This window comes from Chionomys nivalis, chromosome X (genome assembly GCF_950005125.1).
Source record: "Chionomys nivalis chromosome X, mChiNiv1.1, whole genome shotgun sequence".
In the NCBI taxonomy this organism is placed as follows: domain Eukaryota; kingdom Metazoa; phylum Chordata; class Mammalia; order Rodentia; family Cricetidae; genus Chionomys; species Chionomys nivalis.
Window position 1 is genome coordinate 98,447,866 of NC_080112.1, and position 23,205 is coordinate 98,471,070.

General features: G+C 44.0%; 1 protein-coding gene across 2 annotated transcripts; it reads right to left on the minus strand.

The window, feature by feature from the left end:
- Window positions 1-115: 115 nt before the first annotated feature.
- On the minus strand, window positions 116-21,812 carry Plp1 (proteolipid protein 1). Of its 2 annotated transcripts, XM_057759979.1 has the most exons (10): window positions 21,795-21,812; window positions 18,229-18,344; window positions 17,271-17,409; window positions 15,077-15,223; window positions 6,561-6,747; window positions 5,694-5,850; window positions 4,371-4,539; window positions 3,830-3,903; window positions 3,085-3,150; window positions 116-2,192 (listed from the first exon to the last, which is right to left on the minus strand). In XM_057759979.1, the coding sequence occupies exons 4-10, from the start codon at window positions 15,078-15,080 to the stop codon at window positions 2,121-2,123; spliced, it is 729 nt and encodes a 242-aa protein (XP_057615962.1). In that variant the 5' UTR covers window positions 15,081-15,223; window positions 17,271-17,409; window positions 18,229-18,344; window positions 21,795-21,812; the 3' UTR covers window positions 116-2,120. The 2 variants fall into 2 exon arrangements, with proteins under 2 accessions (XP_057615962.1, XP_057615961.1); XM_057759978.1 differs by lacking the exon at window positions 21,795-21,812 and having other exon boundaries at window positions 5,589-5,850.
- Between the last annotated feature and the right edge of the window lie 1,393 nt (window positions 21,813-23,205).

Consider the following 23,205-nt stretch of genomic DNA (forward strand, 5'->3'; position numbering starts at 1 on the left):
TTTCATAGAAGTAGTGCAAGAACAACCTACATGGCCTGAAATATACACAAGCACCTTAGCTATAACTAAGTTCCTTCTTAGCGAGGTCAAACAGAACAATTCAAAGGACAACATGTTTGATTGAGAACATTCTTAATTTTATTTTCTTTAATTTTATAAAATACATTTTGTAAGATGAGTTTCTAAAAGTTTATTCTTTATGTTGTTAAAATCAAAATTCTCTATCAGAATTGAAGGAAACACTTGCAGTTGATTAACTCTCTTTGTACGTGTGTGTGTGTGTATGCATGTGAGGTTTGTAGGGAACAGCTGGTTATGTTATTAAATCAAAAGAAAATAAAAGATAGAGATTATTTCACTTTCCTTGATCTTGATTGGTTTCTCACAGATCCTTTCCCCTCTCCTCACTCTTGTATACCCTAGTTATCTTACATACTGGCCCAAGAATAAGTCTTCACTGTCTTCTTATCAAATCCTCCAACATGGCAGAAACCACTTTGGGGAATAAGGACGACAGAAGTCTGTAATAAAAGATCTATAATAACCTTTCCTTCAATGAAAATAGATTGGAGTTTTTTTTTTTTAAAAATTTTAATCCCAAAGTTAACAAATACCAGATACTTGAAATCTGGGAGTTCAGGTTTCTAGTTCTTTCTGTCTGTCCTCTCCATGTCTCCAGATCTCCATGGAAGCTTACCAAATGAACGGCTGGCAGCTAGTACAATCTATTATGTGACCTATATATACCAAGAGACAATAACCTCTATGCTAAGCCTAATTCTCAAAATGCCAAGGTAACATTAGCAAGTAAAGTCACCTGTCATTTGTTAGAAAAGAAAATACTGGACAGCTTATTCAAATTGAGACTCAAATTTACAAGCCTATTTCTACAAATGGCATAATGCTTGTGGAAAGTCCAAATAAATTCATGGGACTCGACAATTTGAAATATTTTTTGTGATGCTTACTGTCCAGGTTTCTCTTTTCAAAAAGAACTGCAATCAAAACTCATTCTCCAGATCTTTCTGATCTAACTCCCAACAAGAGCTAAAGAATTGGAAAAGGTAAAAGATGAATCCTTTTGACTAATCAAGACCTTCAAATCACCTGCTCTAGTGAATAGCTAAAACCCCAGGAAAAGAGCACCATTGTGAAGATATGCCAGAGGCCAGAGGACACAATTAACCGACAGAAAAAAAAAGATATTCTATCCAAAGAGTTAACTATCTTGCATCAGCCGAGAGCCATTTTAAGCTGCACCTTTAGCCACCGCCAACTGCTGCTCTTTAGGTCACAGTCTTATTTCATGAAAGCTAGTTTCCTTCTGTTCTCAGCTCCTTGGAAACCACAGGGTTGTCATGGTAGCTGTTATCAAGGAGAAGGGAGTGAGCAGAGCCTGACAGCACTGTTTCTCTTCCTAATGAGGTGTAAGGACAGACTTTGCCCCTTTGTCTACACTGTGCTCCCCGATGCCGTAAGGTTGGTTGAATTAGGGCTTACATAGTCCACCGCCATTGGGGTCAGAGCTCTCTTTCTAAGGGTGAAAGATCCTTGCTTTGACCGCTGTCTCCAAGCTGCAGGAGGCAGATCTGGGCAAGTGCTATTGCTTTGCTAGCATTCTTTCCTTTGCTTCTGTCTCAATGGAAATAGGAAAATAAGGGGGAGTTCTTGGTTTGGGGCATCAAGGAGAATACAGCTGGCTCCTATTGATGGCAAGGAGACCAAGTGCATTCCTGCTCTCTCCCTGAGAATCTTTCTTTCCGCTTTGTTTTTTCTCAATGGAAATGCCCTTTGTGAAGGAAGTACATCCTGGTCTTCAGGAGATGCTCCCAAATTGAATTAGAGCTTTTGTTCCTCTGTGACTTGCAGCTGGAGAATCACCTTCTCAGGTGCTCTCCACTTCTAGCAGGAACCAGCTGTGGAGCAAAATGACTAAAAGAGGTACAGAAAAGGGAGAGTCCAGAGAGAGATTAATCACTGCAAGACTCTCCTTTCTTGTTATACTCATCAAGTAAGAAGAGGGCCAATCAGTGGCAAAGGCAGAGTTAAGACAGGAGACACAACACTGTAGGCTGTGTGGTTAGAGCCTCGCTATTAGACAGGGGAGTTTCTACAGGAGCTTAGAACTTGGTGCCTCGGCCCATGAGTTTAAGGACGGCGAAGTTGTAAGTGGCAGCGATCATGAAGGTGAGCTGTGGGGAACAGAAGAGAGAAGACGAGTGAGAGCAGAAAGAGGAAGTCTTCCTACTCAAAACCTTTTGTGAACGAGGGAGAGAGTGGAAGTAAAATTACAACTAAATCAAAGGATATGGTCTGAAAAAAAAGCCCCTAAAAACCATATCCTTGGCTTTTTCTACATATGCGAATAGAAGTCTTCTATTAGACACTTACGCATTCCCAGATAACCTAATCAATAAAGACGTATTCCACAGGTCAGTTCCGCTAACCACTGACCTTTCCTTAAGGACCCTAGCTGGGCCTATGCTGTCACATCAGCATGTCTAAGGGACTTGGGGCCACAGTGTTTGCTATCCACACACAGCTACTTCGTGCAGCAGAGCTGTCCCGTGTTTTATGCATCAACTGATTTTACAGACTAGAAGTGAAATCCTCCAGGTACTGAGGAGAATTCTGGGAGATCCTCCTTGTAGCTAACTGCTACCTCAGAGACTTGAGGTAAATCACCTTGCCCTTTAGTGCCTTAGCAATGAGCAGACTTCATTGGTACTGTAGTCGACACTACCTGCAGGACCTGGGGCACAGGACTGCAGCAAGTCATAACAATTCTAATGTGAGGAGGTCCTTCCAGTTTCCCCGAGTAATTAAATCCACTAGCGACTACAGAAGATGTTTAGACTACACAGGATCCCAGGATACAGCAAATCCTGTTTAGAGATGGTTCCATACTCTGCCAGTGCCTAGACAACCCGTGGTAGAAATACGGAGCCCCACACCTTGCTGTCCCTTCTCAGAGCTTCCCTCCAATTTCAAAGTTGGAAGGAATATCTCTTCTAGTCTCAGCCTAATAGCACTTAAGCTATCCCTGGACCACTTATTTTCTAATATTATTTTAAAACAACTTACCAGGGAAACTAGTGTGGCTGCAGCACCCACAAATGCAGCAATAAACAGGTGGAAGGTCATTTGGAACTGCGGGAAAATGCGTGTGAGAGAATTATTTCTTGTATCAGAAAATAAAAGCGTGATCCACTATAATAGTGAATGAAGTCTTCTGGACGGGTTGACATCTTGCCTGTATGTTAATTTGTGTCTCTATCTAAGTTTTCAATTCCCTAAGTGTCAACCTCCCATTTGCCTGTCTATCAGCGCATCTCACACTTGCAGTATCCCAAATACTCAGAAACGAGACTAATGATCCCACATAAGTAACGCATTTCCTACAGTTGTGCCCAGGATTTCACCTCTCAATGGAGATTAAGGAGTTCCATGTTGAACGTATTTTATAGAGCCCATGTATGTCTTTGTGCATGACCCATTCTCTTGTTAAGTTTTTAACCAAAATGAAGATTTTCATTTGGGAAATTTTACTAAAGCTATATATTTTTCTTTTAATGAAGGGAGTCTAAGAAAGTAAGATTTGTAATGCAGTTCTTGGGAAAATAGGTACTTTTACTTTTAATCAGTATGGTCACTGACTCAGGCATACTTAGCCTTTATTTTGTAGATGGGAAATCTGCTTATTCAAAGTTCAACAAGGAGATATTATAATCCTTGAAATTGATGGTCACGTGGAGAAACTTCTGTTACAGGCCAGAAATTCTGTGTTATTAGCCAATCTATTTCAAAATAACCCGAATCATTCACTTACCTCAGCTGTTTTGCAGATGGACAGAAGGTTGGAGCCACAAACCTTGCCAGGGAAAGCATTCCATGGGAGAACACCTAAGGTGCAAAGATGAACCAGAGTGAACTTCACAGGGCTAGAGGCCGTGTGGAGGCCTGCTCCAGAGCCTCTCTGACTTCCCTATCCTGGCAGTAAGCCTGATATTGACAGTAAGTGTGGTCCTGTTCTCTAAAATTTACATAAAGGCAAAGGTGGTATTGATAATGGAAAAATCTTACAGGATTGCAATGTGCTGCTTTGGGGGTTGGTAGCAGCGGTCAATCAGAGAAAAGGAGTAAGGACACCCAAGAAACAAATGAACGAATGAACACTGCCAAAGCTTCCATGTTTCCTTTCTGGGGTGGGGGAACCTCAGGTTCAGTGGAAAGAGATTAATAAACTAAGATGCATTTATTTATCATCTCAGGAGATTTCCAGAATCACCATCTTCCTCACCTGAACACAAAACAAGTACATGCTGCTTCTATAGATGCCAGGGAATCTAAAGCTCCCCCATCCAACTCACCGTACATTCTGGCATCAGCGCAGAGAGTGCCTATACTGGCAGAAGTCTTGCTAGGGAAGGCAATAGACTGGCAGGTGGTCCAGGTGTTGAAGTAAATGTACACAGGCACAGCAGAGCAGGCAAACACCAGGAGCCACACAACAGTCAGGGCATAGGTGATGCCCACAAACTAAAACAATCGACATAGGGTAGTTACAAACCAGCACCAGCTTGCAGATCCTGAAACACAAACTGGGAGATCCTGGCGTGGCATGTGCCAACAAAGTCAGATTCCAGGAACCCCTCAGATGAAATTAGTGAGCAGGGCAGTTCTGCCAAGTGTCATTGGCAGTGTCTCTTAGAGAACTGGCCCAGAGTGTAACGGTGGGTAGGGGGAGTGGGTGGGAGTTGGAGTGAGGCGGATCCCTGGGTTAGAGGGGCTTCAAGGAATTTGGAGGGCAGAGAAGGTGTAAAGAAGTAAAAATAAAAAAAGTCCTGAAAGAAAGTTGTGCCATTTTGTGCCTTAGGCTGAGCTTACAAGACATTCTTTGCCACAAGAGTTTTGTTCCCTAGTCACGGAACAATGCCAATGGGAGATTTAAATTTCAGAGCTAAAACCATTCTAAGCTAGCTGCTGGTCACAAAAGGTCATCAGCATACCACACACATGTTCAGACCCCAAAAGATCTTTAACTCTTGAAAAAACAAGGCATGTCTTTCTAAAACATGGCTAGGCCAAAAGTAAGTGTGAAATATCCTGATGGAGCCTAACCCTCTCTGGGACCCTCAATAGTATAGGATCCCAGAACATTGTGACTTGAAGTCAATTCTTTCATTTCTATGGCCCACCCTCCATTTCAGGTTATGTGTCTAAGTCTCAATTCCATGTCTAGCATTTTAGATTCTTATATATCCGGTCCACTCTTGTAGTCCTTGCTAGGAACAAAATAAAGGAATACCAACAGATTGGTTAGAAATGGTCTTATTGTATAAAGCATCCTACAAAATTCATGCTTTTCAGTTTGAGATAAAATTTTCTAGGGAACCTTTGAAAGGTGAGGCTAAGCCGGCCAGGCACCACGTTCTTCCTGACCGTATCGTTCGGCTGTAGCCATCGCTTCCTCACTCAAAAGCCAGGCCTCTGGAGAGGACCCAACCTTGGGTGGGGATGAGGCCACAGACTCACGCCCAATTGTCTCCCGCCCCTTGTTATTGCCACAAAATCCTGAGGATGATCACCTTGTCGGGATGTCCTAGCCATTTTCCCAAACAATGACACACCCGCTCCAAAGAATGAGCTTGATGTTGGCCTCTGGAACCCCTCCCCTTCTGGCCCCCTGTTACCGTTGCGCTCAGGCCCTTGCCGCAGATGGTGGTCTTGTAGTCGCCAAAGATCTGCCTGACTGCGCCGGTGGTGTAGAAGCCCTCAGCCAGCAGGAGGGCCCCATAAAGGAAGAAGAAAGAGGCAGTTCCATAGATGACATACTGGAAAGCATGAATCCTGCATTGACAGACAGAAAAGGTCAGACAACTGTATTCAGAGGGCACAGGTCTTCTTGTCTGTTAGTAAGGTAGATGCCTAGGTAGCTGGACATTTTTGAGAGGAACCACTAGGTTTCACCTGTGTTCCTTCACCTTTTCCTCGCTGAAGTAAATGAAGCCAGAGAATAGGTGGGCAAAAGCACGCGCTTCTCTTCCCCTTTTCTAGTCCTTGTTAGCCTGCATCCTAGAGAACCAGATTTGCCCCTCCTCGCCTGACCCTTCACAAGTGCTACTCCAAAGGAGAGATAAGCTAGACAAGCCGGGACATGCATGAAGAACTCTAGGAGTAGGGGCGACATCACTAAGCCTGAGTGCACGAAAACAGTGTCCGACCAAGACCAGGGCTTCACTCTGCCCCATCACTGGACCTCCACCTGCACTGTGGAGACAATTCCAGCAACACTAAACATACCGAGCAGAAATCGGACCCCATGTGAGCAAACACAGGGGAGTGAGAGGAGGCAGACCTCTTCTCTGAACCTGACAATATCCCCTCACTACAAGCTTCCAACATGGTGCGGGAGAATCTGTATGCAGAGGGATGGTCAGGAATTCCAGCTGGCTCTACATTGGTGCCCTCCTAGTTACTAAGATGCTGACGAGTTTGGTACCTCCAAGACAGGGTGAGGGGAAGAGAAGACATGGGTCTGGGAGTGGGAAGGTACTCACACATTAATGAGATACTCATAGTCCTGGTAGTTTTTGGAGAAATAGGTCTCAATTAGCTTCTCTGTACCAGTGAGAGCTTCATGTCCACATCCACAGAACAGTGCCACTCCAAAGAAACACAATCCAGTAGCCACCAGGGAAGCAAAGGGGGCCCCCACCAGACATCTTGCACAGCACTCTAACAAGCCTAGGGAAGAAGGAGAGGCGGAGTGAGGTATGCATAACAGGTAACTCATGCACTCACACCCACTCCTGGGCCAAGCAGCCCGTGCTGCCAAGCACACGGAGTGGTTATCTGGGGAGTTCTAAAGGCGAACCTGCAGCTTTTAGCTTTTGGAATGTGAGATTGACCCAGAATCATTATTTTGTCTCATTCTTAAAAATGAACCCTTACCTTCAGAACACAGACTATATGGGCTTTTAAAGAGAATCAAATAATTCAAGTAACAATCCAGGGAGGTGATAAGATCGACCCCTCTTTTCTTTCTTTTGGAGTCCATTGACTTTGCTTCGTTAGTCACCAACTATGGAATAAATGTGCACAGCGCTGTCCATGGGAGATGAAAACAGAAAAGGTACAAACTGCCAGATTGGAATCCCCACTTTACTGGAGAAAAATGAATGAAGTAGGTGCAATATTTCCCACCAACAATCCCAGGAAACCAAGTAAATGGCTCCTGAGAGTAAATATATCTAGAATTTGAGAAGAAAGAGTGCCAACCATAGATGTCAGTATTTTCAGACACAATTTGAACCGCAAGAGCATTCCAGGTGGAAGGCAGAATGAAAACCGCATGTTTCTGGATATTCCCACACATGGATATTTGTTGTGAGGAATGCCAACTTCTTAGTCTAGATAGAAGGGAGTAACCCAGAGAAGAAAGAAACTGGCACAGGACAGGGAAGGGTGCTTTTGCACACAATAATAATAAAAATAATAACAGTAAGATTGCAGACTCGGGGCTGGAAAGATGGCTTGGTGGTTAAGAGTGTGTTTGGTGCTCTTCCACAGAATCCATGTCAGACAGCTCACAACTGCCTGTAACTTCAGTTTTGGAGTATTTGATGCCCTATTTTACAAAAATATATTTTAATAAAGGCTTGATTATTTTTCAATGCTTTGCCTGTTTGCTCCACCACAGCTTGTCCAGTTCCTGTACCCTTAAGATCACAGTGAGATTCTGTTGGTAAGGCCACAAAGAGATTTTCTGTAATGGCCACAGAAGCTTTCTGACATGGAACTTGGGCCACGGGAACACACAGGGCCTGGGAACACAGGTGTCTTAAGGTGGTAAGAATACCTGAGATCCCAGACCAGGTACCTCTCAGCCCCTGCCAGTGCTGCTGAGAAACAAGAAAGGTACATAAAGTAGTCACAGACTCTGGAAGCAGCTATGTTCCAAGTTCTGGTGTTATGTGAAATAAAACTGACCAAGTGCCAAGCAGATGACTGACTAGACAGAGAGACGTGTGGTCCCCTCTGGCCTCTTGACCAGATCTGCAAGAAGTAGAAAAATGAAAATTTAAGGTCTTTAATTGATAGTGTGTGCAGACATAGTATAAATTCAATATATGCATATGTGTATGATATATAAAATATACATACATACATATATTTAATAATGTATGCATATACACATATATAGGTCAGTTGATTTTTATGCATCTATTCCTATACTAAGTGTACATACAATCAGGACATGTGTCTGAGAAAGTACTAGTCTGTGATAAGTATGTTGTAACTTCTTACCCCATTATAGAATGAAAATAATTTTCTAAAGTTTGAACTTTTATATTCATGTATTTCTCCACATCAAGTTCAATTATCTACAACAGGGTATCAGGGGAAATAAAAGTTCATTGCCTGATTCCCTTAATATGAGCTCAGTTTTTATTAAAAATACTTAAAAATGCTGTGATTTCCACAGCTAAGTTGAATAATGTCAACAGATGTTGAAAGATCAAATTATGTGTATCACGAAAAAGTTGGGATGGAGGCATTTGTCTCTTTTATCAGAATCACAGAATAAGTGAGCCCTATTACCCACCATTCACTGAAAAGACAGCCTATCCTGGACTTCAAAGAGATAAGGCTCAGAAGCCCAAGCCAAAATATGTAGCTGAACTGGGTTCCTTTTGCTTTCTCCAATCTCAAGCCCTCTATGAGAGACAATCAATTTGTAGCTCTGCCGCTGTGAGGAGATGCTGAGTTTACTCAATGTGAACTTTGCAAGAGAGGATGTGCACTACTGGCTTATGATATATGTGCACGTGCACACTTGCACAGGTGTGTACAATGCACGTGTGAGTACGCCAAAGAAAAGCAAAACAGCTGAAACCCACCACTGTCTTGGGGGAGACATTCCAGGAATTGAATCTTCTTTTTGTCATTAGGTTAAGATACTACATGTATCCAGTAAGTTAAGAAAAGCACTTGGAAGTAAACAGTCCCAACATTTTCATTCTCTGCCCTCTGAACTCCTCTCCACCCTCAGACTCTTAGACTCTTCTAGTAAAGAAGGTCTCTAATGCCTGAGGTGGGGGAGGGGAGGTCAGTGACCCTACTGTTCCCTCTTTCTCCAGCAAAGGGTCAAGCTTTGGACACAGCCCTCCATCACTTCCCTAAACAAAGAAGCCTTGTCTCCTCCTGAGATCTCAGGAGCCTCATTGGTATTCTGCAAGGCCCTGCATGTCTGGGGGTGGGGAGGGGGGTCAGATCCAGTAAACAATGGCAGGACTGTTTATTTAGCCCAGGGTAAGGAGAGCTATCTACCCTGGCAAGTGGTCATCCTGTGCCCATTCACTCACCCCAGCTTTTTCACCAGGGCATGGCCTAATGGTGAGGCAGGTGTGATCAGGAACACAAGCTCTTGCCAGGCAAACAGAGAAATGTACTCAGTGCTTTAGCCCATGCCCCTCTATATCCTCTACACTAGGATCGTTTTCCCCTCTTATCAAGTGATGAAACAAAGAATGATTTCTCATCCTGATCATTTGGTGGTCATCAAAATAACCAGAAAATGTCACATTCCATGTTTTTACTGGGTGAGAAAACTTCGGGAGCTACTCGAAATCACCACCTGATACTGTATCTTTTTACACCCATTTTTCTTTATTTTCTTAGATCTCAGATAATAATGTAACACCCCCTTTCTGCTCTACTGATGTTCAAAGCAGGAAACAAGGACATAGACTTTAGCAAAGTCTCTCTGTAATGTGGAATCCAACACAAATGCCCTGAGATAGATGTACTGCTGTTAGGTTATAAAATAGTTCACAACATCAAAACAAGCATCAGATGTTAAAGTCGTCAAAATTCAGATGAAATATTTGTTCTAAGGGCATTCAAGTTCAGTGGAAGTGAAGAATCTCAGCTAATCTGCCCAAGCAAAAGTCAAAATTTGAATTCCAACAAGAAAAAACTCAGAACATATAAGAGACTGTCTTTTCATCAAAGCATTCTGAATAAAAGTCCACTGGGTTCATTTCGATTTTTCAGAATCCAAGAAATGAACTTGGGAACATGTGAGCAACAGCCTAAAACCATAAGCTCTCTGTTTCAGAATACCTCAGGGTCAAGAGGGTTTTGAATGTTAAAAGGCATCCTGTCATTTCCCAGCTAAGTATAAATTGTGATGTAGTGGAGTCAGTATCAAAGAATTACATAATACAACTGCTACTCAATGAGATTTAAATGTCTCATTTTGATGACTGATCACAGAGAAAATTAATGATGCTTTCTTTTCCTTTGTGTTGGGGCGGCTTGAGGACACTAACATTAAATGCATTACTAGTAACACAGATGCTTCAAGAAATACGAAGAAGCTAAGAGCCCAAGTCCCTTTTCTCAGAAAGCTTCCACTCTTGTTTGGGAGATCAAATTAATTTCTTAAATGAAAACCAAAGCTACCTATTATCTAGTGTTAAAATGAATGCAACCAAATCCTGTGGAGAAAATATAAGTAAAGACATTAGTTAATAATGGGTTATATTCATCTCCAAATCCCCCAAACAAGCAAGCATGAGCAATCTGTAATAGAACGTCCCTTCTCAGCAGTGTTCTCTGTCAGAGATCAACAGTACTATTGTGACTCTCAGATTAAGGCCCATCCCAGTGACTGTCCTGATTCTGATTCTTTAAGTAGGAGCCAAGTGCTCTAAAGCACTCCCTCCTTTCCCGTGCCCCGGGCACACCTCAAGGACCAGCTCCACGATGGAAATTCAGTGTGAATCTGGGAACTCATCAAAGGGAGGAGAGGAAGGGCTTTCATAGAAAGGAATGGTAGAAAGAGACCAATTGTAGCCCGCACAATTCCCAGCTTGTCTCTTGAATCCAGCTGACAAAGGGAGAGATAGAAGAACCCTGTACAATAGAGTTTAAACAACAGGCAAGCTCTTTGAGTGAGAAACTGGTCCCATCTCCCTAAGTCTATAATCTGCACTGCAGTCTTCCCCTCCTCCCAGAATCCACCCCTTAACCTCAACCCACAAACAGAGGCTTCCTTGATCAGGGCCTATAGCCATTAACATGGCAATATGCTAGAACAGCTGTGACTGGTACTAGGGATAGATGGCGATCAGTGGGTAGGGTTCTAGAAGTAAAACAACAATTATTAGGAGACGACAGAGACAAAGACTTTTGCTTTTGGTTCTAGAAGTAAAACAACAATTATTAGGAGACGACAGAGACAAAGACTTTTGCTTTTGGTTCTAGAAGTAAAACAACAATTATTAGGAGACGACAGAGACAAAGACTTTTGCTTTTGGTTCTAGAAGTAAAACAACAATTATTAGGAGGCGACAGAGACAAAGACTTTTGCTTCTGGTCTCATCTTGTCAGGACAAAGCCTTGCTTATGACTTTGTCTTTCCTGCATGATATTAGCATTTATACCACAGTCAAAAGCTCAATAGGCACCGGGACACGAGATGGCAAGCCTGCTTGATAGTCAAGTCATACAGACAAAGTTAAATAAAAAAAGAACTCCAACCTCCTTATCGGACAGGTATTATTATCACTGCTGCTTCTACTAGTGGTAACTACCACTATCACCACCAGGAACCGCATTTGGTCTGCCTTACTTTGAATGTTCTTTTTCAGAAACAGACTAACACACAAACACATACACACACACACACACACACACACACACACACACACACACACACACACACACTGAGTCTCTACCTTGTCCAGTTGTGGGGAAATGAAGAACGATATGTTACTAGAGACCAATGTAGCCATACCGTATGCTACTAGATCCCCCACTTTGCTTGGTTAAAGTGTGAAGCTGACCTGCAGAACCTCACCCTCTTCTTTGGGATGCCGTTGGCTCTTTTTCAAAGCTTTGCATAGCAAAGAGTTCTGAGGTCATTGACAGATTACTCTTAAGTATTTGGCAAAGGCTAAGGAAAGACTTGCTTGCTGAACCTTTGATGTAACTTTGACATTGGGTAGGGTCTGTGAATGGGAAAAGATGAGAAAGCTCTGTTCAGTGACCATGGCATAAGACCTTTCCTTATCAGCTTACAGCCCTGGCATGATCTTTTCTAAACCTAAAGTTCCATGGGCAGAGATGGTATTTGTCTTTCTCTTTTAAGACTAAAGAACTGTAACCAAGGGATGATTTTCAAAGCTATACAATCAATCCCCCCCCCCCCCCACACACACACCAAAGGACAGGGAAAAATGCGCCACTGGTTTGGGTGGGACCTGAAGATGTTCCTACCACTCCCTAGGTTAAAGATGTTCCTACTGAGAGTTCTGAGAGAACACTATTGTCAGGATGTGAACTAGATTCCTTGGTGTCCTGGCTGAGGGTCAAGGTGAAGCCCCTTAAAGCAGGGCAATAGCTTAATCTCTGTAGCTTTTCAAGAGCTCCTGGCTAGGCAGAGCCAGATAAGAAGCGGTGTGGTGAAGGCTAGCTACCCTTTATCATTTCAGTCTCCAGGAGGAGTTAGTTAGCATGCCAGTCGAAATCTGCGGGTACTCTGTGGTGCCTCCATGGGATTCAGATAGTCTTCAAGTACCTGGCAGAACTCAGCCTCTGCTCTGCCTCCTCCACATTTTGTACTTCCAAGCCACTCTTGGAGGGAAGGAAGCTTGCAGTCTGGTTGCCAGGGTAACAGCCACTGTTCTCGGATGACAGCAAGCTTGAGGAAGTGGATGTTTTGCTGCTCAGTGATGGCATTGTTATTGAGCAAAAAATATTCACTATGGCTCTTTCTCATTTCCATTGTTATTCCAAAGACTCATCTGAAGCATCTTCCTGCCAAGTCTGAACAAGGTTTTAATAAGCCGCTACACTGTCTGTAAACCTTTTGCTCAGACGCCACTGAATTCAGTCCTCGTCATTTCCAATCCTAAGAAATTTTGTGGGTGAGGTAATAAGCTGCCTGTTTCTGGTGGTGATTAAACATAAAATATATGTTTAATTTATTGTCAAAGAAATAAATTCTGCATTGAGGGCTGGCTCACATAACTTTTTCTGAATGAGAGTTTCCCTATGTTGTCTAGCTGGCCATTTCTAGTGATCCTCCTGCCTCAGCTTCCTAGGGTGTTATAGGTATGGCTTCACCTCAGGTAAGTTCCAATGTTCCTTTCAATTCCAGATTCTATGATTTGTCTACTGCAATAGTTAAACAGCAGTGCACTCCACAGCCGAAGCAATAGCACGTCACTGTCTTGTCAGATATGGTTGAATAGTCACACTGCCTCAGATACTGTGTTATTGAGTGACTGTGGAGGCAATTGCTACCCCATCATGTATCCCTAGTACATGTATTGTTTACCTAAATATACATCCTTAGTGACACCCTGTGTGTGTGTGTGTGTGTGTGTGTGCACGCACGCATGCGTGCGTTGACCTTCCTCTGGAGGAAATCATCTGGCCTCTGTCATTTTCTTTCTTCTTGTCTTTTCTTCAAGGCTTTATCTCCCAAGGAAGTAAGATTCAACTTGCACTACCTCTCTATTTGGAGGGAACGACTTACTCAATCAGCTGCACTCACAACAGATAGGGTTGCCAGTCCAGAGCAGAAACTGACTTCTTCCACAATTTTTCTCACCTTGCTGCATTCAGGTGATCAAATGGTTCTTACGCAAACATACAGGGTGTGCACAAAGAAAGCCCAACAACCTTGGAAAGAGGAAGCACTAGCCTAGATAGGCATTGTTACATAAGAGGTGGTGTCATGAGAATTTACAATGGATACAGAACTTGTCTACATCGACAGGACTGCCATAGCATTCTTACTCCATCTTCCACCCTGCAAGCAGACAAAACAGTTATTGTTGCCCCTGTCTTCCAGATGATGAGGTGATTCATGGAGACATGCCCAACTTTGTGGAGTTCATTAGAGACTGAGGTATTTGGACTTCTAGTCTAGTATGCCACCCTCTTTAACTATTCTACCAACATATAAGCTGCTAACAGTTCCCTCAGTGACTTGAGATGGGAAAAAACCAAGGTTAACAACAGTTCAGTCTAACTGAAAAACCACGTCTGTGGATCCTATCAATTTACTGGCTACTATGTCGCATGGTGACTACACTGGGCAATTGAACCTCTTTTCATTCAGGATGTGTTCAAGATGCTACTTTTATCTTTCCCAAACATGAGCAAAATGTACATTATCTGCAGCATCTTGCCTAGGCAAAGACCCTTATGTTGCACACACCTTTCTCTGAATAGACACTGCTGGACACCATAGCTTCACAGCTTCCATACTTATGGAACATAGGAGAGCCCTCCGGGCTCAGCCAACAAGAGCCCTGAGACAGAAACCTTGTTACAGCAGGGATTCAGGCTAAGTTCATGATACTTACTAGAAATGTTGAGCTGCGTGGAAACACACAGACACACACACACACAGACACACACACACATGCACATATACCCATACAATCCATATCTATTCCTGACAGGTATAGATTAGACATAGATAACAGATAATCCATATCTATTCACAATGGTAAAACTATTGTGAACTGTATTTTCATTTTCTGAACCTGGAATGCCCACCATAGGCACTACCATGCCTGAGTTCAATTTTCCCTATTCCTCCGTTCCATTGATGCCAAACAGGCTCTGAAGTTCGTATAGCGGAAGTGCGTATTTGATACATCTGAGGATTAGTCAATATTCAAGTTGCCTCCAGTGGAACTAGGGGTTCCAGATAACTGCACCATAACCAGGGCCTTAAGATCAGCGGAAAGGAGAAAGCAGAAGGGAAGTGAAAGGGTAAGAAGCCACATGGTCGCATCCATCCTGCTGGGCATTCTCTCCAAGGATCTGTCGGACTTCATGTGTACTGATGGAATTTGTTGACAATAAAGCATTACGCTCAGTACAGCAGAGAAGGAATTAATACAATTAAATGTTAAAGAATTAAAACAGAAAACAAGTGCCAACACACAACTTATTTAAACCACTGGAAACCCAGAGCCCCAAAGTTGAAAATTCTCTTCTGAATTCCCGTGCCTGCATCTTCGCTATTAAAGTTTTTGAGACTCACCCATGTCTTTGGCACTCTGACTCCAACTGTAGCCTGCTGGCTAGTCTGCTTTGCGGCTGACTTTGTTCAGCTGGAAGGATCCTGGTCTCTCCAGTCTCCTTCTTCTGTCCTTTACTTTTTCTCTCTGAGTATCTTTGTCCTCTCCTCCTGCAATGAAAAGGGCTCTCTGATTGACAGCCAAGCCCCTTAAAGAGACAGGCTTGCTTTCCTCCTCCTCTCCTCCTCCCCTTCTCCTCCCCTTGTTCCCTCCTCCTTTGGGATACTCCCTTCTTTAAGGGCTCCATCTTCTCTTTCTGCCTTTTACTTCCAGTTGTTTCATTTTTTTCTTTTTTCTAAAGATTCTCTAGAATTTCATTTTGCTACAAAGACATATGGAAATGTGAATTGGGGGTGGGAATTAAATGGAGGGGTCCTGCAATCCTCCAACTGATCCTTGGGTCTGTCTGATGTGCCAGACCTCAATCGAGCACACTGAAGCTGTGTGAAATGATGATGGGGTCTAGATCAAAGACCTACATGCTCCGAGACCAAACAATCTTTACTCCTAGCTGCCCTTGACCCCAGAACTTTTCCCGTCCCTCTGTTTGTTAGCAGATAGCATTCTTCCTCCTCCTAGATTTATAATAACAGAGACACAAAGGAGAGGGCAAGATCTGTAGCCAAGTTCTCAGAAAGAAAAAGGCCGGAGTGAAGTTGTAGGTGATTTCTAAGGAGAATTAACAAGACGCTATCGTAATCTGGGAATCTGCTAGTCAAAATTCTGCCCAGGAAATGTAGCGTTCTCGTGTGGAAGACAAGGCATAGGGAGGCAAGGGGTGCGGCAATTGGGTGTGGGGAGTGGAGAAAAAAATACAGTCCTTGCCTCAGAGAAACATGTATATAAAAAAGATCAAACAGTGAAAACAGGAGTAATATATGAAACGTCCACACTGGTAAGAGAGGTCTCTGAAGACTGTGAAGGGACCCGAGTGCCAAACAGAAAAGGTGATGCTAGCTGGGGAAAGTTTTCTCTAACTTTGTAGAAAAGGTGAGCCTTAAGTGCTCATGTGGGTTCTTTGTCAATTTTCTCCCTCAGTTCAGAAGCCTCAGACAGTCACAGCCCTCTTGATCTAGAAGCAAGGGTCTATTCCTGAGTGGCTCCAGGGCAAGTTGTTGGACTATAAGAAGAGCAGAGACTATCCTCTCTATCCTCCTAAGAAATAAGGATGTCCTCCTGAACCTGGTCTTCTGTCTTGTCATAAGAGACAACAGAGGGGGAAAACCATGCAGAACCTAAAATTTTCTGGGGAGGAAGAGATCAAATATTGTGTGTTATGAACGTCTTTTGTGGTTGTGATTTTCCGTGTTTCTGGCTGGTTACACTGGAGTCCAGAACCACACAGTATACAATACTGGCTCTAGAACAAATCTTTTGCTCTTACAAGTCCCAATGTGAAGGGATCCTTGTATATGCCTTGTATATTTCTCTTGCAGAACAGTAAAGTAGCGGCTTCCCAGGGCAGACCAGACTAAGGCCATGGCTGATTGTTGACGGTCTCAAACCCATGCCTTCTGAGGCATGCCGTCCAGACAAAGACTCTGCCTGCCATGGCAGTGTAGTTGTAGTAATGGCCCTGGAAGAGGGGGATGATAGCAGAAGTAACTGACCCTAAATTCGGGCATTCTAATGCAAGGCATAAGAAACAAGATTCTTTGTAGCCCAAATAGCCAAGGCCGATCTATGTACAGGGGAAATCGCTCAGTCTGAGTCCTCTTTTACAGCTATCTATTCTCAACAGCATCTCTGGGACTGACTATATCCTCACAAGAAAGTAATTCCCCATTAAACTCCCAGATACCACCTTATCCACTATATTCTCCTGGGGTCTCTTTTCTTCGTCTTACAGTTGAGTTCATCTCTTTCTCTTGTCACCCCCTCTCTACCTCCTTCCCAGGGCAGATCTTCCTGTCTCTGCCTTGCTCTTATGCCAATGGCTAGGAAAGGCACTCAGCCAGGTGATTATGTCACACTCCTTCCCAGTGCCCTAAGGTTCCCAGTTCCCTCTGATCTAGTGTGTTGTAGTGGCTCTGTCCATCTGACACTCTGCCTGGACACTCCCTCTGCATCCTTGTTCTAAGTCCTCCATACAATCCTTAGAGAATTTCTTTCAGGTCTTAAAGAAGCTCCCAACCCCATAAACTCCATCTACCCTACCTATTCTGCTTTTACTGGGTCTCCTAAGTAAGTGGAACAAAATGTTCCCCATTCCAGCTGGGCTTCTGCAATGCACAAAAATTCCTCCAGAGGGCACCAGCAGCCTTCATGGTCCTAGTCGGCGGCCAGCTTTGGGGACCTGTGAGGAAGAACAAAGCAGGATTGTATTAAACTAGTAAACACCATGTTTCATACTGTTCTTGCAGTGCCACTAGAGAATCTGGCCCTCCTTGATCATAGCTTGGTTTAGTTATGTGACTGTCTTCAATTATTTATAAAATATTTGGCTACTACCTCCATTCTCTCTTGTATCGTCACATAGTACCAGATCTTGAAGGTCAGAACGAAGGCAACTTTTCTTTGTTCTGCTGAGCTAAGGCATTCTCCCTGAAAACTTTATAAGCACACAAGTGCCTAATCTGGTGGGACACTTCTCCGTGTCCACGGAGAAGACAGAAAAGAAAACAGAGAAGGCATAGTACCAGAGAGTTCCTGGGCTCATCTGGTGCTATTTGAGAATATAGAGCTGAGTCTTTTCTTGTCCTACCCAAGACCATGTCATTATAGGCCACAGTGGGAAGGTGAGTGGCCGCTTTTAATCATTTTTCCCCCCAGTCCTGGCACAGAAAACTAGCAGAATGGCAGGCAATGTATCAAGTCCTGTGCATATGCAGGTAGAACTTTCCACACCCAACTTTATGCCGATTGGCTTGGCTATGCCTTTCTGGCCAAGAGAAGTGAGGGCTGAGGACCAGAGATGTCACATTCTTTGATCATGCAGGGTGTGGGGGGCAGGGGGCAGGGGTGGAGGATGCTACTCTTTTTCTGGTAATTCAAAGAGCAAAACAAGGACAGACAGGAGTGACTGGTAAATTGTGTGGGTATTTACAAGGGAGAGATGCTAATAGCTTGGGATAGGGTAAAGAAAGCAGCTTAAAGGCCAAAATATTCAGACAACCTCAGGAAAAGAGCACCCGAAGAATGCCAAGAAGCCAGTAGCAGTGCGGAAAAAGCAGCTGTCCACATGACCCACTTAGAATCCTGAAAACTTGGCCATCTTTACTGCGGCAGCCCCTATAAAGAAGATGCACAGAGTTATAACAGCAGCAGAATTAAAATTATTTCTGTAGTTATCAATGCTCACCAAACTCTAAGGAACATATTTTATTTTTTTCCAGTTGAATAATGGGGGGACACAGAAGCAGCTTTCCCAGAGCCCCCTAATAGGCAAGAGACAAAACTACCTTTAGAAGATACCTCTATCCAGATTTATTGCTTGGAACTTGCTGGGACAATTGTCCTGCTCTGAAAGAATGTTTGAATACAGAGCCTCTTTCCTGAACAAGAACAGCAAGGGGGAAGATGGGCGGGCTTCTAGCTGCTATGGCCCAAGCTTCTAACCTTCATACTCCTCAAAGCAACGTACAAAGTGTATGTTGGAAATGCAGTGGTTTTTATATATCTTGTTAGATTTGAAGGAAGTGGGAGTCAGGAGGGGCCATATGACAGAAAGACTGTTGGGTGCTCGTTAGGTGTGGTTGTAACGCAGAACTGAGTGTGAGTGTGTGTGTATGTGTGTTGCTTCAGGGTTGATTCAGAGCCTCGGGATTCTAGGCAAACACTACCAAGTTGCATCCCCAGCTGTAGGGATGCTTTGTTTGTTTGTTTGTTTGTTTTTTCAAGACAGGGTTTCTCTGTGGCTTTGGAGCCTGTCCTGAAACTAGCTCTTGTAGACCAGGCTGGCCTTGAACTCACAGAGATCTGCTGCCTCTGCCTCCCGAGTGCTGGGATTAAAGTGCAGGGATGCTTTTTAAAGAGTCTTTATTTTAGAAATCTTCATGGCCAAATGTCACAATCCCCAAGCTGTGCCCACTCCAGAAAAATGTAGTAGCAACATTTGATGAAATAACATCAGCCAAAACTTGAAACTGTTACACCTGCATAAAAACATGGATGTTTATCTTATTATTTTTGCTACTCTGGGTATGACTAAAATATGAAGTCAGAAAAAGAAGAGTCATTACTGTTAAAGTTCAGACTAAGCCAGAAACAAAAAGGAAACCATTCCCAATAGGGATGTCTATTTCTGGAAGGGTGTACCTAGCCTTGAGAAAGGGGTGGAAATCTGGAACTGAAGAGAAGCCTTTTTATTTGATGTGCTTTATCATGGCTGTAGTTGATAATTACGTACATTTCATGTCTACTTTATTGAAATTTTCATCTGCAAACTCCGTCAGACAACAGTCCACAGGCCATTCAGGTGTCTTCTGTTGCTTTCAGGTAGCACTTAGCTCAGTGGTACGGCTGGCCCTCCTCTGTCCCACTTGACATTCATCCTGCCTACACCCTTCTGTCTGCTGGATTCCGATACACAGCTTACGAGGATGGCATGGTGAGTTGAGGTCTTCAGGAAACCCTCTTAGGGCAGGGGTTAGGAGTGGCGGCCTAGGTCTGCTTTCCATGGGGGAAAACATGTGCCCATGCTAACAAAGAAGCCCTTCACCCAGGAGGTAGCCTGCCAGAAGCACAAAGCCTTCTGCCTCCCTCCGTGTTTCACTAAAGGCTGCATCCGTCCCTCGAGCGATGGGATCTAGCAGCTGCCTAGACCTCTTCTAGCTGCAACAGCCCTGGGCAGTCTCTACAGAGATGAGTCAACCCCTTCCAGTACAACAAAAGCAATAAGAAAATGTTCTGGACCTTTCAGAGAGGAACGTGGTCAAACCCATCTGCAGTGCCAGCTGAAGGGTTGAGCTGTGATGCTGCAGCTTCAAGTTGGGGTGTTACAGAGCAGACTGTCCAACCTTGAAGCTAATGGACCTTTCCTGGAAAACCAGGTCAATAGCCAGAATGAAGAAGCAGGGGAAACCTCAGTCTTCCCTGCTGAGAACTAAATGCCTCAGGTAAGTGCATGCCATGCTGCTGGAGCTTAGGACAAGTGTTCCCCCCCACACACACACAACTTCCTTGCTTTCCTAGCTCCCTCTATGCCCCAGCTAAGCCATGCCTGGGCAGCTGCTTTGCCCAGAATCCTAGGCTGAAGTGACAGCCTAGGAGCTGGTACAGGGAAAGACAAGAACTCCTCTGTGTCTAGGTAGGACAGGGCGGGCTTTCGTCTGGGTTGAGCTCCCCCACTCTCAAGCTACTGCTGCTCAGAGACGTCACTGATGCTACATTTCTTCTGTGAGACCAGGAGTAAGATGAGGGCTCTGGCCCCTGGAGCTGAAGTCACCTCAGGGACACGCCAGGTGGATGGCCAGCCCCTGAATCAGGAGGTGCTAATGCTAATATAACCTCTACCCTGGCTTAACTTTTGAGGTTGTAGGCACCCTTGCCCTTGAGGGAAAATGCTTTTGTTTCAAAAGTGTAACTGTCAAAAACTGTAGACTCTAAGAAGTATTCCTCTTGGAGGACCCCCAAAAGGGTTCCTTACGTGACCCTTCAACATCCTTCAGAATGTTGGAAGGATTGCAATTACTTCTACAGATTGAATCCAGCAAATTTTCAGAAGGGCCTTTCAGAAAGAGTACAGTTCCAGTAGTTTCCTGCAGTCCCTCAGGCCTGCCTGAAGCTGAACCATTAGAAAGACATGAAAACCTTCACCACGATGTACTTTTACTGGGTCTACCATCTTGGCCTGTCCTAAGAAAGTCTATTCAACGCACTGCTTTAGAGATCGATCCCTCTACAGTCATGGCCTTACAAAGAGGCACCAGACCCAAGTTTAAAGAAACCCATCTTGGGGCTAGAGGCTGTTCAGTCTTAAATATTCATAAAAGGAACAACAGAGAGATGGCTGGGAGAGGCTTCAGGGGGATGGGATCTTTCCCCAAAAATTGCACTTGGAGAAACTGAATTTCTTGGTTCCCTAGTAGTCATCCCTCTGTCCACGATAACTGAGCAAAAAGAAAGGTCTTTGCATGGCAACATTCAGGATTTTAGCTAGCCATCAAGTGGCCTTTCACATGCGCAGGGATCTATACGAACAGACAGGATAGTGATTTAAAACATAGGTTGAGGGGTCAAAGGTGGAGCACAGTGACCATTGTCAAGCATAGCGAAGATCCTGGTTCAGAACCTATCGCTAAAAACAACTCCAAACCCCAGCTTCCTTCCTTCAAAACAACCATCTATTGGGTGAGTCAGACCTGCTAGGACCAGCACATCAGCTCTGTGACACTAGGCAATGACTGAACTCTAAGTCTTTGCTTTCTCATTCCTAAAAAGATATAACAGTGGTGACCTGCTATGGTTACTAACTTCAGATTTCACAGTGGATCGTCCTTCAATTGTCATTATTACAGGGTGCGGGGAGCACCAGGATTCATACAAGCTAACGAACATGAAATTCTTAGTCCATTGCCTCTGCTATGGTACAACCAGGTCAGAGGACTGACCCTGCAAATGCTTCCTAAACAACAGGCAGAGGCTGAATTTAGTGATCTCTGGCCTTCTAGAGATCCCCAGAACTTGCCTCTCTTGAAAAGAGGCAATTAGCAACTGTGCTTGGTAGAAACAGTGAAATACCTCGGGACCCACTGGCCAGTTTCACCATTCATTGGTTGTTTTCCGAAGACTCCACCTCCTCTAAGCTGAACGCCATCACCAGCCGCCGATTTTCCAGCAAGAAAACCATTTCCCAAGATGCAGGTTTTTCACTGTGAAAACTGGGTGCACCTTGTGGGGAACCCAAGACAGGTTGGTTAGCTTCCACCAGTGCCAGAGAACTACCCAAACTCTACACTTTAAGCAGCTATCTCAAGAGTTGCCAGCCAACATTATGTCCATACAAAGCAGGGCTGCCAGATTAAATGCAGAAGGCACAATTGGATTGGTATTTCAGATCAACTGAATTATTGTTTAATATGTGTGTCCTAAATGCTGGATGGAACATGCTCACATTTTTAAAACCCATCGTTTATCCAAAAGTCCAATGTTAACTGGGTGTTCTTAGATTTGTTAATCTGGCAATTCTACGTGTCAAGACAGTCAGCTGGCAATGGCAAGCCAAGCTGGCTTCTGGGGAAAGTGCCAGAAATGCTGCTAAGGGAACCACAAACAAAAAAATCGTTTCCTATAGACAGATGCTGAACTCTGAATTTCAGCCCCAGTTCCTTCATCTGATGGACCTGCCTTTGGCCTCTCAGCCCTACTCTCATGTAGGAGAGCTCTTCCAGGGTAAGATAGTCAAGATGGGCCCAGAGACAGGCTGCACAATGCTTGGGACACTGAACTTTGTCGTCAATCAAGTTGGGCTCCTAACCCACTCCAACTTAGGCAATAGCACAGTAAGTGGCAATTATTGCTAATATGGATCTTCTGATGTGAGATTCCCCTCTGTATGCTGTGAATATGTTTTATTACCATTGGTTAATAAAGAAGCTGCTTTGGCCTATAGCAGGGCAGATAACAGCCAGGCTGGAAGAGATATAGAAAGTAGGTCGAGTCAGAGAGACACCACGTAGCTGCTGAAGGAGAACGCTGGAACCTCACTGGTAGACCACAGCCTCATAGTGGTCCACAGATTAATAGAAATGGGTTAATTTAAGATGGAAGGGCTAGCTAGGAACATGCTTAAGCCATTGGCCAAATAGTGTTGTTGGCCAAATCATAGTTTCTCTGTGATTATTTGGGTCTGGGCAGCTGGGAAACAGATGAGCAGTCTCTATTTACAATCTTCTACCATTACTCTCTTCTCTCCCCTTCTTAGCTAGTACTTGTCATTTTCTCAGCCACTGAGTGAAGTGTAGAAAAATGGAACGGTCTGCAAATGTAGGCTTTGTCAATAGAGAGCTTAGGGCCTCATCTGGAAACCCTATTAGAAACACTTAACCAGACACAGCTACCACAGAGGATGACACCTGTGGTGGGCCCTGTGTTAGGTGAATACTTGAGCAGAAGTAAGCACAGCATCAGCCTGTCCTTTTGATTTCAAATA

Bases quoted from the DNA above. Each gene is read 5' to 3' on its own strand.
- Plp1 (XM_057759978.1), bottom strand. The intron at 5,851-6,560 runs GTGAGTACCTTC...CTGTCAATGCAG, and splicing joins TATGAGTATCTCATTAATGT to GATTCATGCTTTCCAGTATG. The intron at 3,151-3,829 runs GTAAGTGAATGA...ATTTTCCCGCAG, and splicing joins CCATCTGCAAAACAGCTGAG to TTCCAAATGACCTTCCACCT.